At 39.7% G+C, this 17,151-nt stretch overlaps 1 protein-coding gene across 1 annotated transcript in view; it reads right to left on the reverse strand.

The window, feature by feature from the left end:
• Window positions 1-1,229: 1,229 nt before the first annotated feature.
• cables2b (Cdk5 and Abl enzyme substrate 2b) overlaps window positions 1,230-17,151 on the reverse strand; it is a 35,396-nt gene continuing 19,474 nt past the window's right edge. The window contains exons 3-10 of the mRNA XM_067593306.1: window positions 13,200-13,277; window positions 12,245-12,353; window positions 11,963-12,131; window positions 10,476-10,573; window positions 8,242-8,348; window positions 8,014-8,133; window positions 6,973-7,057; window positions 1,230-5,764 (exon numbers count right to left, since the gene is read on the reverse strand). Of these exons, the coding sequence (XP_067449407.1) occupies window positions 5,618-5,764; window positions 6,973-7,057; window positions 8,014-8,133; window positions 8,242-8,348; window positions 10,476-10,573; window positions 11,963-12,131; window positions 12,245-12,353; window positions 13,200-13,277 (913 nt within the window). The 3' untranslated portion in view covers window positions 1,230-5,617. The remainder of the gene's footprint in view (window positions 5,765-6,972; window positions 7,058-8,013; window positions 8,134-8,241; window positions 8,349-10,475; window positions 10,574-11,962; window positions 12,132-12,244; window positions 12,354-13,199; window positions 13,278-17,151) is intronic.

The following is a 17,151-nucleotide window of genomic DNA, read 5'->3' on the forward strand; positions in this document are numbered from 1 at the left end:
CACTTGCTCCATTGCTCAGGCACTTGTATACTTGTAAACACAACACTGTGTTATGTCCCCTTTAACGTACCTGAAGTAAAATCAATCAACCAATCGTCTTCCTTCGAACCTCCCGCTGACTGAATGCATTTGGTGTCCTCTGGGGATCAGGCAAAACAGATAAATCAACAGCACTAATTAGATAATCCATGCGTAGCAATTATTAAAATCGAGGGCACACATTTGTTTTGTTTTTTCTTCCTTGGCCCCTCCTGGCCTCCGGACAAAAATATTATTATTATCACAGCTTCCTCCCCTTTACTCTCCAACCTCGTTAGGACACAAACAGCATCTAATTGAAGTGAAAGAAAATGAATTTAGTAAAAGAATCACTCGAAGAAAAGCTTTAAATCACATATTTTTAATGAAAATAAACTTAACATGTATTGTACATTGGCAGTTGTAACAGCATATGGTCTTTATCTTTTACAAAATATTTTTTTTTTATAAATATCGTCATCTATTAATCTCCAATTTTGCATTCAAGACTAACTGTCCTGTAATGTAACTACACGGTAAACAGCTGCTGTTAACAGTGTAGTTAGTACAAGACACTGAAAGCAGGTTGATATTGTTGAAGGTTAATGTCACATTACATAAAAATACAAACTACTCTTGTTAAATCTTAATTTGTGGTGTCCTTAATCTGTTTCCATCCGGCTCACTACATGTGTTGTGTAGAAAAGAGGCAACAACAGCTGAACCCAAACTAACATAAATAATATTAACACGGATTGTAATGCCTTAACTGAAATTTCACCAAACTGCTGAATGGCTCGTCCGTATAGTCAAAAAAAAAAACAAAACATAATGCAAAAGTCAAATAAATTTAACTTAGAATTAACTTAAAATGTAAAATCAAATTATAAATGGAAGACAAACACTTGGTAAATATTTCCCTTTTCAGCCTTACAGTGCTCAAAGAAGAATAAAATATCTATTTGACACAAAAGAAACAAACTAAATACAACATGTGGGTGTGAGGTTTAAATAAAGGAGTATTAGGTGAAAACGCTGTGGCACGTTACAGGTAAACACACTGAGGAGGAGGAGGAGGAGGAGGAGGATGAAGGTCAACTGAGAGAATAAAAGCTGCATAGAATCAATATCACGAATCTCTAATGTAGAGAAGACGACTTTGGAAGACCGTGTGCCGTTTCTACTCTCAAGCAGAGTCCTGTAGTTAACAAGTTGTCTATTGAAATGCTGCTTTTAGCATCTTTCGTATTTATTGCCAAAATTACTTTTCCCCCTCTTTCATCGTTTTTTTTTAACTACGACAACAGTTTAAATATACGACTCTGCTCTGAAGTGTCTCAGTGCAAACCGTGGCGTGAGGATTCTTCACCACCTTTGTCAGAACAGGAGAGAACATTAAAAAAAAAAAACTGGCCCCCTGCCTTTAAAGGACCACACCAGTGTTTTAACAAGCCTTAGCTTCCAGACTTAGCTTTAGCTTCCAATTTCTAAATTTCATATTTTCAAACATGATTTCTCTCTTTCAGGCAGCCACTGCTTTCACTTCTGCAAAATCAACTAGCCTTGTCTTGAAACACGTGTGTGTAATTTGTCACAGTGAACATCAAGTCTACAGTGTCTTAATCAGTTACGTGTCAGTGCGCTTTAACTCCAGATTGATATGAAAAGTCTGCATTGTGTTACATCACAACAATTACATAACATAAAGAAAATACGTAGACTTGACGTGCACTGTGATGCTTCATACAACTTAAAGAATCTACTATGAGATTTTCGAATGGGAAACATTTGTATGGAAGGCGAAACATGACAAGTAACTGGTACGGCCCTTTTAAAGGAAAAGTTTTCTTATCGTCAGGAAATTCCCGAAGATAATCAAAACCAGCAAAGAATTGATCCTAATTACAAGTATTGTGTGTGTGTGTGTATCCAAAGCCTGATACACACTCACCGAGCACAATCCAATACAACAGCTCTGCCATTAATTCTACTTTTTTTACGAAGCTTATACATTTTCAGTTTTTCTTGACATTGTCAGAAAGGTGATAATTTTACTTTATGTTTATTATTGAGGTCGTAGCGGATGGTTGTGGTGTAGTGGAGTGCATTATATTGAAAAGTGTTCCTAATGTTTTGTCTGCTCCATCATGAAGGGGGCAAAATATTAGGAACACTTTCAATATAATGTACTCCAGTACACCACCACCGCCACCCACTACGACCTACATAATAAACATCAAGTAGATTTGATATTAACCAAACTCAAACCAGAAGCTTTACACATCTGACCAAAAAAAACAGATGCTTAGTCGTGACCTGTTGCGTTGTTTCGATCGCGTAACGGAGCTTTTAAATCTAGAGCGAACGTGATCAGATCTCCTGCTCCAACATTTACGTGGAGATGAACCCAGACTCCAAAATACAAAGTTCCCTTTTTAACACACTAGAGAAATAACACCAGTGGAAGAACATTGACGTGAAACCTCGAGATGAAGAAAAGTGTTTTAAATCCAAAAGTTGAAATTAAAATGAACGGGTGTGACGATACTTTGCATCGTCTCTTTGATAGTTTAAAACACGATTCTTCATCTGGAGTATTATTAGCAATAAATAAAGTTCAGTGACTCGGTCAGTTTTCAATACACAACAATACAATAAGATACTTCACATGTAGAAAAATATTATTACACTTGTTACTTAGTGATTTAAAAAAAAAAAAAAAATCAGGATTGTGAAGCAAAAAGGCAAAGTGCAAAAACAACAGAGGCCTTATAGGGAGTGTTTGCGCAGTCGTTTTCCAACATGGCTGCTAGTAACCATTAAAAAAACACAAAACAACATTTTAAATGCTCAAGTAAAATGTTCCATTAAGTCCTGACACCAGTTTACTGCTTAAACATCCTGTTAGAGGCCTCTGCTTGGTTAAATGTTTGTCCCTTTTTATGATACAGTGAGAACTGAATAAATAACATCGACTGACTTTTGACACATGAAATGAAATGTTTTTCTAAGGTAGTTCATGAACAGAAAGGTCTTTTTGGTAGTTGTGATCTTCCTGTTACAACATGTGTTGTAACCTGTTCCTGTTACAGTGCAGAAAGTACGAGGCCGTCTGCGACCACAGTGAGTTCCACTTAACACGAGTCTTTACAGTCCAACCTTTAAAAGGCTGTTACTTTGTGTTTCAGTGTCTTTACAGGATTATTGTACCGAAAGTGTGCTGATGTGTCGGTTTCAGGGGTTTTAAAGCCGCCGTGTTTTGCGTCTCTTCACCTCGAGCACTAATGCTAGTCAGCTCTGTTGCACAAAACGTCAAATGAAAACGACTAATCCCATATATCAACCAAATCAGCCTGCCTCTGCTGTGATGTGACTTCTGTTTTCCACCTCTCGGGAGCATTAAAGACGCCAAAAAGAAAGTCTGTTAATGTCCCCCCAATTTGGAGAAGTTGCATCTAAAAGAAGCATTTGGAACGAGACAGGCCTTGTTGTGACCCGTTATCACGTATTTCAGTGTGACCTCAAAGAAGCACACGAGATGGGGAAGTATACTAATCTTCCAGGAAGTCACTGTGTTACTTCCCCTTGAAGACCTTTTGACGGTGACAACAAGCTGTCAGAAAAGAGGAAGGGTGACAACACGAGAACAGGACAGAGACCACAATACAGATAATAATACATCGAGAGAAACCAGGAGGCCTGTGACTAAAAAGTTGCCGGCTTGAATCCCTGGGTTCCAAGGGGAGAATTTTGAAACAACTTTCCTCTTCTTGAACAACGACACTTCAGGTGCCCTTAGGCAAGGCACTTAAACCCTTAAACTCCCGCAGCGGAGCTTCTGACAGCAGCTCAGTGAGAGTGATTGTAAAGCTTGCTGATGCTTAGAAATGTAAGAGACCCGCTGATTCGTTCAATAAATGAAAGAATGCAGAAGGAGCAGCGAAGCTAGTGAGTGTAAATATCTTCAAAAAAAAAGAAGAAAGAAAAGTGCTGACATTAGAGTCGGAACAATGTGACACTACGATGAAACCACACTTCATAAAAAATGAACGGAAAGTATGACATCAGAGAAATTTCTCCGTTTGATATGGGAACTAATGCTACCACGGTACTGACATAATTTCTCTTATGGCTTAAAAACCTGTTAAAAGGAAGACATAATTCAACAATGACTGCTTCAGTTAAAACTGAAGTGCAGTAAAATGATTGTCGGATGCACAAGACCCATGATTACGGTTAGTGACTGTCAACAGCTTTAAAGCAAAAATAACCAAAGTGTCATCTTAGAAACCATCTTCAATATTTCTTAGCATTTTAGCTCTTGGAGACCAGTGTGCTACAAAGGCAACAATCTCCAAACTGTTTTAGAGCAACAACTTTAAAAGTACGTTTTGTCCTACAGTACAGTAAACTCACCAAAAAAAAAAAAAGGGAAGCATTAAAGACAGCTGTTTAATTATAGCTGTGAGCTTGTAATGTTTCTGGACTCTTTCTCCTCTTTAGAAACCCAACTTCACCCTTAAATTTCTAGATTTCTGTGACAAGCTGACCACTTTGCGAGTGAACACACCAGATTTCACTTTGTTTGTATCCTGACAGGAATCACTGTTAGACGTTTTACCCGTCAGTTAAAAGGTTTTTCCATTGCAGCAGTATTTTGTGTCATACGAGCTCTCACGTTTTGTCAAATCCAGCATGTGAGGGTGGATTTGTTTTTCAAATGGTTGAGACAGCAGAGCAGAGCTGGTACATTCAGGTAGCAGTGACACATACTGTATGAATGTTAATGATTCCAGTGGAAAACCAAAGAGCCATGTCAGATCCAGAGCTGTGTGAACAGGATACAGGTGCAATGGAAAAACCTGACAGAAAACAGGCTTCAGCTTCACAGTTGGAAACAAAAGGCGACAAACCGGCCTCACCTCAAGGTCTATTTAGTCATTTAGTTTTGGAGCCTTCCATCATATCACATGATCAAATATTTTCTGAGCGTTGCATGACAGGATTTCTTGTTCTTGTTCACTTAAAAGTTAAATGAAACCTCGAGGTGAGGCTGATTTGTGAACGTCTGGTTGTTCTTTACAAAGTTTTGGCCAACTTGTTACTCACCTGCTCCACTGCAGAGATTTTACAAAAGAGGACTTTTTCCTTCAAAACCTTAAATGTAACCAAAACCTGCCATGCAAGTTTAAAAAAAATATTCCTTAGAAAGTAAAGTCTCTGCCAAGGAGCCGGTGAGTAAATAGATTGTCGCATTTTTTTTTTTTTTTTTTTTACAGGAAAGATGGACAAAGATATGATTATTTTTCACAGGAAGTGAAAAGAATTAAATATTCCTTTTAAGAGAGACGTGATTTTGAGGGTTTGAGATGAGCCGTCCATCACAGTGTGTCGTCACTTTGGTGTTTCGGTGGAGGAGAGAAGAAGGTGATGACGCTCTCTGTCGGGCCTGCCGTCTCGTCACGGTGCAGCTGAACTTTGGTGTCCGCGTCGTGAGCGGAGAGGAGGATGATTCCTCGGCGCGTGATGAGGATCCGTCCGTCATAGTGTGGAGCTGGAAGGTGCTGATAGTCCCTGGAGGGAAGGGATCGATGTGCTGCTATAACTGCTGCTGCTGCACTAACCGTCTGTAATGCGGCATGACTTTACTCTCGGGGAGGTAGAGCGCCATCTCCAGGGCGACCAGGATGGTGAACTCAAATGAAATCAGCTCCCTCCTGCTGATCCTGAAGCGCTCCTCCAGCTTCTACAGGACACAGAGCGACAGACACACACATGTTAAATCTTTTATGTGTTTTCTATTTTTATTTCATCTTTTCTTTCTTATTGGCTGATAAAAATCAGGATTTTGTACGTTTGATGTTAAAATGTGGTGGTTTTGTGAAATGTTTATTTGATTTCTGTGTTTTGTCAGATTTCATCACTTGTGAAATTTTGCTAAAATCAACAAAATACTCAGCCGACTGACTCAAAAGTATTGAGTAATGAGGTTTAAGTTATTTGTTATGAACGTTTGAGTCAAATGTGCAGATTTGCTTGAATTTTATTTCAAATTAAACCTCATTTTTTGTTTCAAAATAAGTTGTTTGAAGACACTCGTCTAAAATCTGGTAATCTGAGATGGGAATTGTCTGTGATTTTTATATTTTACAATAAACGATTGATCAATTCCAGGATGCAACGAATGATTATTTACATTATTGAATAATCTGTCAATTATTTATCAGATTGATTCACTGTTTAGTCTGTAAAATGTCAGAAAAAAGTGAGAGATGCATTTTTTTGTTATGACTTTAACGTGACATCTTCAGATAACTTGTTTTGTCTGACCAACAGTCTAAAACTACAAAATATTCAGTTTATAATTATATCAAACAGAGGAAAGATGCAAATCATCACAATGGAGAAGCTGGAATTAACATATGTTTGATATTTGGCTTTGAACTGATTATCAAACATGTTGGAGATTAACTTCCTGACTAATCAACTCATCTTTTTTTGATAAGGATCCTTTAAATGTTGTTATTAAGGAAACTTAACAAAGATATGTGACTTGTCAGTGCTCTCTGGTGGACAAACTATGTAACAGAGAACCAGTTTCTAAACTACTTCAAACATATCTTTGATATTTACTGACATGTACGCTGATACAGATATGACTGTGATAAGCTAAAACTGGCCTGACAGCATTGATTGTGCTGATGTATCCGTGACAACAACACTGCTGAGGTTTGATTTTCACTCTCTCTCTCTGCATGTGTGTGTGTGTGTGTGTGTGTGTGTGTGTGGGGAGTGATGAATGCAGCACAGAGACCCTGCAGGTTGTTTTCCACCTGCTCAGGTAGATCAGCTTCACAAACACCTGAGCGAGAGCAACATGATATGAATGACAGACAGAGGTCACCGCTGTGATCTGAGTGTGTGTGTGTGTGTGTGTGTGTGTGTGTGTCTTACATCGATGAGGTGTTTGACCTCCTGTTTCTTGAGGTCACTGCTGATCTTAGCAGCCAGTAGGAGGCAGGCAGCTGACACCAACTTCCTGTAACAAACAACAACAACAACAGTTTAAACTGGCAGCACGTCCTGCTGCAGTGAGAATTACTGACGGACCAGGAACAGGTCGGACTCATAAAACCACGATGTGTCACATAATTAACAAGTAAAATCCCCAAATCTCCACAAAACAGTTTTCCATTGTTTGAGGTTTGCCCTCTTATGTTATAATGGCACCAGACTGGAGAATTAACACCATCAACTGTTTATCTTGAGGAGACAAGATAAACAGTAGTGGATGGACATGAGACTGATGTTGCTTTATATGGTTTATGTTGCACTGAAGAGTTTTCACTAGTCTGTGTCCTCCAGTGAGTTACAAACAGAGACAGAACAATGATTGATAGATCATATAAACAGTATTAGGACAGTTTGAATGGGTTTTTTTGCTGCCGTTATCACAATTACTAAAAACAAACACAAGAGGGAGCCACTCCTACATCCTGCACTGTGGGCTCCACACAGCAGCATGCTGGGAAATCCACATTGTTGATGTTCATTTCTCAACGGACGGATTTTTGTCAAACCTCACAAGACAACAAGTTGTTTTGTTTTTGTTGGACATTGTGCTCATTTTTGTTGGTTTTTTTTTTTGGACAGTTCAATCATAGAAAATCTGCATAAAAAAACAAACAAGATTTAATCTGAACAGATGTTCATGTGGTTCCCTTCAATATCGGAGTTACTGCAGATAAATCAACCAATCAGCACCACTGAGTACGAGTACTGGTCAAATACTCAGAGACTTCAGAGTTTTGGACCAAGCTAATATCGCCCTTGTGACTAAATGTGGGAAGAGTTTTTTTTATAACCTGCTAAATAACGTCCCTGTTCAGCGTTACCGGGCAACGATGTGAAGTTCTGTGACTTCTGTGGTATCAAATAGCATTACAGAGACTAAACACAGCCGTTGTGTTATACGAGGATCAGGTGTTTACGTACCTGTTCTGTTTGTTGAGTCGACCCTGCAGCACCAACTTCTCAAAGTAGACGAACGCCATCGCTATGGTGACGGGCTGCAGGCCGCAGTCCTCCCCGAATACTTTCATCTCTCTCTTCAGACTGAGACACAAAGTCAAACAGTTTATAATATGATACAAAGGCTTTGTAGATGATAAAGTGTGTGTTACTGTGAGTCCTTTAAAAGTTATTTCTGTGCGAAGACGTTACCTGCGGATCTTGCTGAGGGTGAGTTTAATGTGAGGATATTTCTCCTTAAACGTCTCGTTCATGTCTTTCTTCAAGTCGGACGGTTTGACGTATTCTATGACTGTTGTCTGGAGGATAAAAGAGGAAAGTTCAGTCATCCGCTGCTTCACTCTGAGCACACTGGCAACAGTACAGTCAGGTCCTTGTATCTATGCGCCTTTATTTGTATTTTATCTGACATCGATTAACACTTTAATGGCTGTGTATGCGCTGGATGAAGCCTGCGTCAAAGATGTGAATTAATTACTATTGAAAGTATTCAAGACATTGCTTGACATTGAGAGTGTGGAGAACGGTGGGAGAGCATGTACAGTATTATTTAGATATTTGGGGGGAGAAAAGGGGTGCTGAGCTAATTTGCAGAGATGCTTTTCTAATTTGAAGTGGTAATTATTTATTCTTATGCTGGCAATAAAAAAAACACACACACAATTGGCCACATTGTGAATAAGAAAATAACTGATAACATGTCTGAAAACTGATAAAAAAGGAAAAAAAAACCTTTGTTTTCAACTTCTTAAAAGATGGAAAAACTGACAATTTAAATTCAAGATTATTAGACATAAGACATTAAATGTAGGAGGGGTACAGAAATTTTGGGCAAAATTAACCCAGATTCATCCTGCCATCAGAAGAGGTGAATATGAACAGTAACAATATATATTGTGATATAGTAGTTTTTGTAAAATCTACTGAAAAAGTGTCAAAATGTGACGTGTAGCCAGATGGAAATGTCTGTTTTTAGATAATCCAATTAATTAAAAACCAAACTGACAATAAACTGATCTACTTACAAGTATTTTGTGTGTATCTACAATCAATCCAGTCTTTGTAATGAAGGAACATGTCACCCAGTGCAACAGTGTGGCTCACTGACATGTTTCTAATAGTTTTTTGGTAAACAACAGAGTTCTACGGCGTAGTGGAATATAGAGATATATCAGGTTTTAAATACAAACACAATAATTGTGAGTAGGATGAGTTCATTGTTAGTTTGGCTGGAAGAAAAATATAGAAAATCACCAGTTTTATCTTTTAACAACCATAAAGACACAATAAACTGCTGTTTAAGATGGAGAGAATAAAATCTTTATTTTCTATTTATGTGGATGATAGAAGTAGATTTCCTAATGTTTGAGTTATGATTTTAAAACTGTACTGTACTCTAATAATCCATGATATTCTGTCACAGTACATGAATTTCTAAGGCCTCAGTATGTTTGCACACATGGTAAACGTGAAGTTTATATTTCTACTTCATGGTAAGTATCACTTCATGTCAGTATGTGTGTTTACAGGGTGTGTGAGTGTTGGGTCATAGTTAAAGCGTACAGTGAGGCAGTGTGTGTGCTTTTATTCTGAGTGTGTTTCTAGTTTAGGTCAGAGAGTTGACACTCGGTGGGTGGTGAGATGACACTGTGTGAGGCTAACACACACACACACACACACACACACACACACAGAGGATCAGTGACAAAGCAGCCCACCTCAGTAATAATCCTCTCTGATGGATTAAACAGTTATGATAAGAGTGTGTGTGTTCATCGTTTTTAATTCATCTCAGCGGAGGGATAAAACGAAGCTGATGCCTATAGGATAATTATGTTGATGTAAAAGAGCCGTGTGTGTGTGTGTGTGTGTGTGTGCAGCGATTATTCCCAGTTCTCAGAGTTTTATAATCCTCGATCCTTCTTCCTCTGTGCTTCTGTGTCATCTCTTCTTTATTTGCTCTCTGCCTGCCTCTCCTTCAGCTTTTCTCTCCGCTTGTTCACTCTCGTTTCTTAGAAACTTGTGTGGCAGAGGATAATATTACATCGGGCTACCTAGCGATAGCAGTAGAGTGTAACAGTTCTGCATACCGTCACACTCAGTCGGAAAAAGGTTTACACAAAACAAAGCTCTGTGATGCGTCAGAGGTCTATCGATCGGCGGCGAGAGTGACTGTATGTTTGTTTAGAGGTTAATTACAACAGACTGACTCAGACGGATGCACAAAGGAATATTATAGCGGAGCAGACGCCCTATAATAGATGAATTTAGGTCATGCTGTCATAGCGGGTTGTTGTTCCTGTTTCCAGAGAGACATAACAGCATCCTATAACTCACTGGGAAACCATAACATTCCCAAATAATCTCTTCCAGCTTTGATTTCTCATTTACGTTAGTAGTAAAAAAAAAAAAAAAAAGGGTTTTACCATGTAGGAGGCAAAGATCAGCACTCGCTTGTGTTTCCCACAAGGCCACTGGGGGTCACTGAGGAGGTTAGGGTCGTAGTCCGTCACATCTTCTACACCTGGACAACAAACACACACAAGTTTAAGAAATGAAATCAGAAATCATTCTGTTTTGTAAAAGAGTAAAACCTGACGTGAGGAAGTGGACTGTATGTTGGGTTTGTTTGTGTGAGAGTTTGTTTATATCAGTTGGATATATGATGTATTGAAGTACAAAAAACACAACTTGTAACGCTGCCTGAAGCTGATGGACACAAGTAGTAGACTTGTCCTCTAATGATGACTAGAAAAACGATAAGTTGATTAGTCGATCAACAGAAAATTAATCGCCTATAACTATTTGATTATCAAATAATCGTTGTGAGTCATTTTTCTGTAACATTCTCTAGTTACAGATACTTAAATATGAATATTTCTGGTTTCTTTAGTTCTCTATGACAGTAAACTGAATATTTTCGGATTGTGGACTGTTGATCGGGACAAAACAAAACATTTTTGGTTGCATCTTGGGCTTCAAGAAACATTTTTCACCTTTTTCTGAAATTTACAGACCAAACGACTAGTTGATTAATTGATAATAAGTTGCGGCCCTGTCCTTGTTTGCTTTCTTTCCTGAAAGCAACATAAGACGACAGATACCAAAGTTAGCTAGCTTACACACCGCAGCTGTTTACTGACAAACAGCTGGGAGCGGTGACGCGGGTGAAGCCGGCCGCGTCACGGTTTCCGACCTCTAAACGAAACTTAATGATTGTTGGACGTTTTAGTGACTAGTTAACGACGTGATGTGTAAACATGATTGAGGATTGAGAGACTGAAGATATGCGTCACAAGAAGACTAAAAATATAAATCTGCAATCAGTGAACACAGACACACACACACACACACACACACACACACACACACACACACACACACACACACACACACACACACACACACACACACAGCTCTGTTGTGTTAATGAGCGGTTCTGAATTAGAGATAGAGGTTTAGAGGCTAATACAGGGGTGTGTGTGTGTGTGTGTGTGTGTGTGTGTAGAGCATGTGACACAGTGTGTACATATGTGTTTAACATATAAAGAGGACAACACCCCCGCACAGCTGCGACAACACTTTTCATCTCTCCATCCTTCCATCCTGCGTTTGTTTTCTCTTCCTCCCTCTTCATTCTTCTTCTTCCTCTTTTGCATTTTTGTTCTTTGTCTCCCTGCAGTCGTTACTTTACTTGCTGGATCAATTATTCAAAATTCAGTGACACAAATCCAGTATTGATCAGGCTCTAGATGTCATCTTTAAAGTTTACTTTCATAGAGGTGACATCACAGACACCCTGAGGTGCGAAAACAAGCAGCCTGCTTCCCTCACCATCCTATGTGTGTGTATGTGTGTGTGTGTGTGTGTGTGTGTGTGTGTGTGTGTGTGTGTGTGTGTGTGTAGGTATTACCCAGGTCCAGTCCCACAGTGCTGTTCAGTCGACTGGGAGGGAAGCTCCTGCCCGGCATGCTGTGTGTGCTCCTGGACACGGGAATCTGCAGCGTCAGGTCGCTGGTGGACGACGGCTTCTGTCTCACTAGAGCGTTAGTGGGGTACAGGAACTGAGCGTACGACACCGACTGAGACGGGAAGAGAGAGAGAGAGAGAGAGAAAGAGAGGGAATGAGGAGGATCTGAACACATGAAACGCTTGGCGATCATAACAACATCTACCCTCGTGTGTGTTTATCTACCCTGCCGTAGGTGTCCAGTTGGAAGCCCTCCAGCCCCGGTAGCATCTCCAGGGTGGTGGAGATGTTCCCGGACGAGTGTCTCCTCCTGGGGTGGTTTAATGTTGGGTCACTAGTGATAAAGAGAGAGTGGGAGTTAAGGTGAACAGAGCAGTTCTTAACAGCTTGTGATTCAGAAACATTTCTATGACTGAAATGTAAAAAAAACCCACAACCACAAGAACACACTTTCACAGTTTCATAGAGCTATGAGCTAAAACTGGAAATGTGATATTTGAGCTCACTTCCTCTGTGAGTGACAAAATACCAAAGAAGAAGACTGGTGTTACTCGCTTTGCCTCCACAACTGTGTGTATGTGTGAATGTTGCATATGGTATTTGTGTAAGTCTATGTAAGTGTGATGTTTCTACTAATCCGTGTATCCGAGCAGATCCTTGTTTCCTTGCGTACAGCTGTGTGCTTGGTATGTGTGTGTGTGTGTGCTCAGTGTGTGTGTGTGTGTGACGTGATGATAAGCACGTATAAGGGCTGCTGCTGTAGATTTCTATCTAAAAGACTGTGTGTGTGTGTTTGTGTGTGACTGTGATACAGAGGAAGGGCTTAAGATAACTTGACATGACGGTTACTCTGTATCTGTGTTTTCAAACAGTCTGTGTGTGTGTGTGTGTGTGTGTGTGTGTGTGTGTGTGTGTGTGTGTGTGTGTGTGTGATCAGCCAGAAAGGTCTAAAGTCAAGTCTAGGGGGCTCAGGGGGCTCTGGGGCACATGGGAAAATTGTCACGAACCTCTCCTCCTCCTCCTCCTCCTTCCTCTCTCCTAGAAATCACATCCTTCTTCATTCTGTGACCCGTTCTCCATCTCAAACTCCTCTCCTATTATTTTATCCTATCAGACACTAAAGCACAAGGTGTGTGTGTGTGTGTGTGCGTGCAGGTGTGTATATATGTGTGTTGATTACCTGAGGTAGAAGCTTTCTCCGTACGGCAGAACAGAGAAGGCAGCACACAGAGACCTCTTAGCGCAGATCAGCACGATCCTGAAAAACACAAAAAAAACAAAACACATAAGCATCGAGCAAGATTTTATTCTAAGCCTTTTACACTATATAACAAATAAAAAAATGTGTTATTTAGAATATTTCTGATAGCAAGTCAGGTTAACAGTAAGAATCTGGGATTTATCTGGTTGTTTAAGGTTTAATCTCATTAAATGCTGCAGTGGTTTGGGCCTCTTAGTAATTAAAACAGGAATCATGTCAGTTTGAGTAGGGTTGGACTGGACTCCAACATGTTTTGGACACGTATTTTTGGTAGGAGAGAATAAAATCCTCGACAAGACATCGTCAACATTTAGTCGGGTAAAAAAAATCAAATCAATTAAAAACTGATGAGTTTAAGATGTTTTGAAGACGATGGCTCCGCTCCTCAGCGGGTACTTGAATGTTACGGCGACACAAACACACACACTTGACTCTTTCGTAACTGACCCGTGTCTTCTACCTGCCACGAGGACTGTTTCACTGGAACGGTGTGTGTGTATTTATTGCGGTTCCTCCGGAGAGTAAAGCCCTACAGAGCAAGTGTTGTCGCCTGGTTTGTGTCTCGGAGGAAAATGTTTACAGTCATTATGTTCGGCTCAGGAACCGAAGAGACTGGAAAAAGATTCACAGTATGTGAAAACGTACACGTACTTATCTCTGAGTTCAACATGTTTATGATGAGTAATTTTATCTTTTGACCTCATGTAACCCATCTCCAACACTACTCGCAATGGTTATAATTATATAAAAGTGGATGTTGTATAATTACTTTGTCACACGAGACACACAAGTGTCCTGAAATTCTTTACATTTAAGTTGTTTTTTTTCAGTAGGTTTGGTCATTTATGTGTGTGTGTGTATGTGTGTGCGATCAGCCAGAAAGGGCCTCCTAAGGTCGAGTGTGAGGGCTCAGTGGGCTCTGGGGCACATGGGAAAATAAATGTTTATAATCTTATTTGTGTTTATTTTCTTGAAGAAACACATGTAGGGTTGTTTTTTTTTAAGAAATCATATTTTTTTTTTATTTTAAAATGAGTGGAGTTACTTCACAATCTTCACATGTGCACTCTGGGAGACATATCGATTGATCAGAAGTATCTTCTGGTGGGGAAGTAGTGTACTGGAGGTGGATACTGGTCAGATCCAGGACCAGTCCAGCTCTAGGACTTCCAGCTACTGGTTCTTGGTCATGTGCACACTTTCTCATCTGACTCCAAGTTAGAAAACTGTTGTCAAACATTGTAATTTTAGCTTAGGGATGATAAAGTTATAAGTAAATACAGTTAACTCCCGCAGAGGGGATTTCCTGGAGTTTCTTTCTGTGTTTTCTTAACCAGTGAATTTATGATGTGAAGTTGGTCTTTGACATCAGACGACAGGATGGTATGTGATCTCTCCAAAGATTCAAACTCACATCTGCTACTTTTCTACAGTACGGTTGTATATACAGTTGTGTGTTTATAGGGATAAACTTGAAATGAAGAATAGAAGTTAATCCAAACACTGATTATTTTTATAAGTACGACATAATCCTGGTTAAACATAGTGTACATTTTTAAAATCAGGACCAAAATGAACTCAGAATACAAAGTGATCTCATCCTGTGGTTGTCATTGGTTATTTCTGGAAGTAAAACTGTTTTATGAAGTGATTCATCATTCAAAAAGGGAAGAAAAAGGGGAACTAAAGGCTTCATAGTTTAGTTCTCACATGAGATAAATATGTAGTATATTATAAATATAAAGGATTTAGCTGTGAGTAAATCATTAGTGTCCTGCAATGTGAAAAACTGACCGTCCTGACTTCTCCCTCCCCCCTCCTCCTCCTCCTCTCCGTCCATCCCACGAGACAGATTATGAGTCTGAATTTGACGCTGTTGTTGGTTGTGTGTACCATTGAGACACACACACACACACACACACATGCACACACACACACGGTGTTCCCTATGATGCATGGGAAAGTCAAGAGCAGGAAGTCACCAGGGAGTTCAGTGGAAACAGCAGAAGCATCACAACAGTGCTGCTGCTGCTCGAAATGTGACTACACACACGCACACACACACACACACACACACACACACACACACACACACACACACACACACACACATTCATTTATTACAACCCATTTCATAAAACTGGGGGCAAATTATCCCATAATCACCTCAAATAAAAACAGCAGTGTGATCCCACTGAGAACTCAACTCCTGACCTGGGAGTCGTTACTACTGAGCTACACGAAGAATTAGCCAGATTTTATTTTTAACATCCTAATTTTGTGGACAATTCTGCCTTTTTTTTTTTTTAAATTATCGCTACAACCATACAGAAAACACTATTAACTTTTAATTATCTGAATGAAAGTACAGTGTTTACTCCCTTTATTGACAGGATTACGGCAGAGTCACTACATGTCTTAACTTGGCGTGCAATATATTATCATATTGTCATTGTCAGAATGTGTTAGGCTGCTCAGAAATACCACCAAAGTGTATATTAGTGGTGTTCTAGCACATGTTTACTCCATACAAAGCTAATTTCATGACTTTCCTTCCACTCATTAAGTCATATGTGTTTGACATCGACTTATTTATGACAATGAGAATGATTTTTTTAATGCAAGATGCAAATTGTTTTTCCAGACAACACACAGCCAACCTTATATTATATTTAAAAAAAGAACATTCAAGAAAATATACAGCACTGTGCAAAAGTTTAAGGCACTTTAGATGTTTAAATTCTTATCCAATTATGCAACACCATTAAGGAGGCGTCTGATTGGTCGCAAATTTATTCTGCAGCATGACAACGAGCCCTTAAATGTTTATTAGAAAGCATTATTTAAATGTTTGCATGATGCTTATAGATGCTAAATAGCTTGACGTTTAATCTTTATGATCGTTCTCCTTTATTAACTGTAACTATGATGCTGAAGAGCTGCGGCACAGCGGGAGGCTCGTTGGAAGCTCTTTAACTGACATTTAGATTCTTTTTTTAAAATTGGTGACCCGTTTAAAATTTCCCATGACCCGCAGGAGGAGAGCACGTTTTACATTCACTCTCGTCTGTAAACTCCGTCCCCCTCTGTGTGACTGCACGGCAGAAATACAAACAACAGGTCTCCGCCGCTCTTTGCTGAATCTATTTTTAAAACAATCAGCCCCTCGGTCTATTATTATCTGATGAGTAGATTTGCTCTGTGTTCTTTTTGACCCAGAGGTCTGATTTATGCAGCCCTGAAAGGAAGGACTAGAATAGAATACAATAGAGGAAGAACTGAGCAGAGCAGAATGACACTGTCCACGAGAGACAAAGCGACGGCTCGGTTTCCCCTCCTGCGGTCGAGTAAACGCTGCGTGTCAGCAGAGTGGATAAAGGTTACTGGTTGAGAGACTGAGCTGTAATAGAAAGTTGTGAAACCTGTGACCTTCAGCAAGACACCACAAACTAACATAAGTATAGATTTTTTTTTCTGTTATTCTTCTTCAAGGAAGTTTCTGCTGAGAGGCAGCCTCGCTTTTGCAGGGACTTCCTGAACACACTTTACTCACATTTACACCTGGAAGCTGCCCAGTACAACCACAGTCTGATCTGCTGGCCTTCGCTCAACGGCACCCAAGTGGTGGTAATGGACCCAGATTTATCATACTGGTCTTGGGATTGAACCTTGCTTCTCTAACCTTTATGCACTTTACAGTTTGTGGTCTTATGTTACAGACTTTGGGGGGATTTTTTCAGCTGTATGTGTTCAGAATAACTCCACAAGGTGCTGAACTACCTATACCTCACCTCAGTCTACTATCGCTGTACTGCGGTGGATTGACTTATTGCAGAGAATATAGCTCTCAGTATGGCTAATAGCAAAGGTC

Source organism: Thunnus thynnus, chromosome 6 (genome assembly GCF_963924715.1).
Source record: "Thunnus thynnus chromosome 6, fThuThy2.1, whole genome shotgun sequence".
NCBI classification, from domain to species: domain Eukaryota; kingdom Metazoa; phylum Chordata; class Actinopteri; order Scombriformes; family Scombridae; genus Thunnus; species Thunnus thynnus.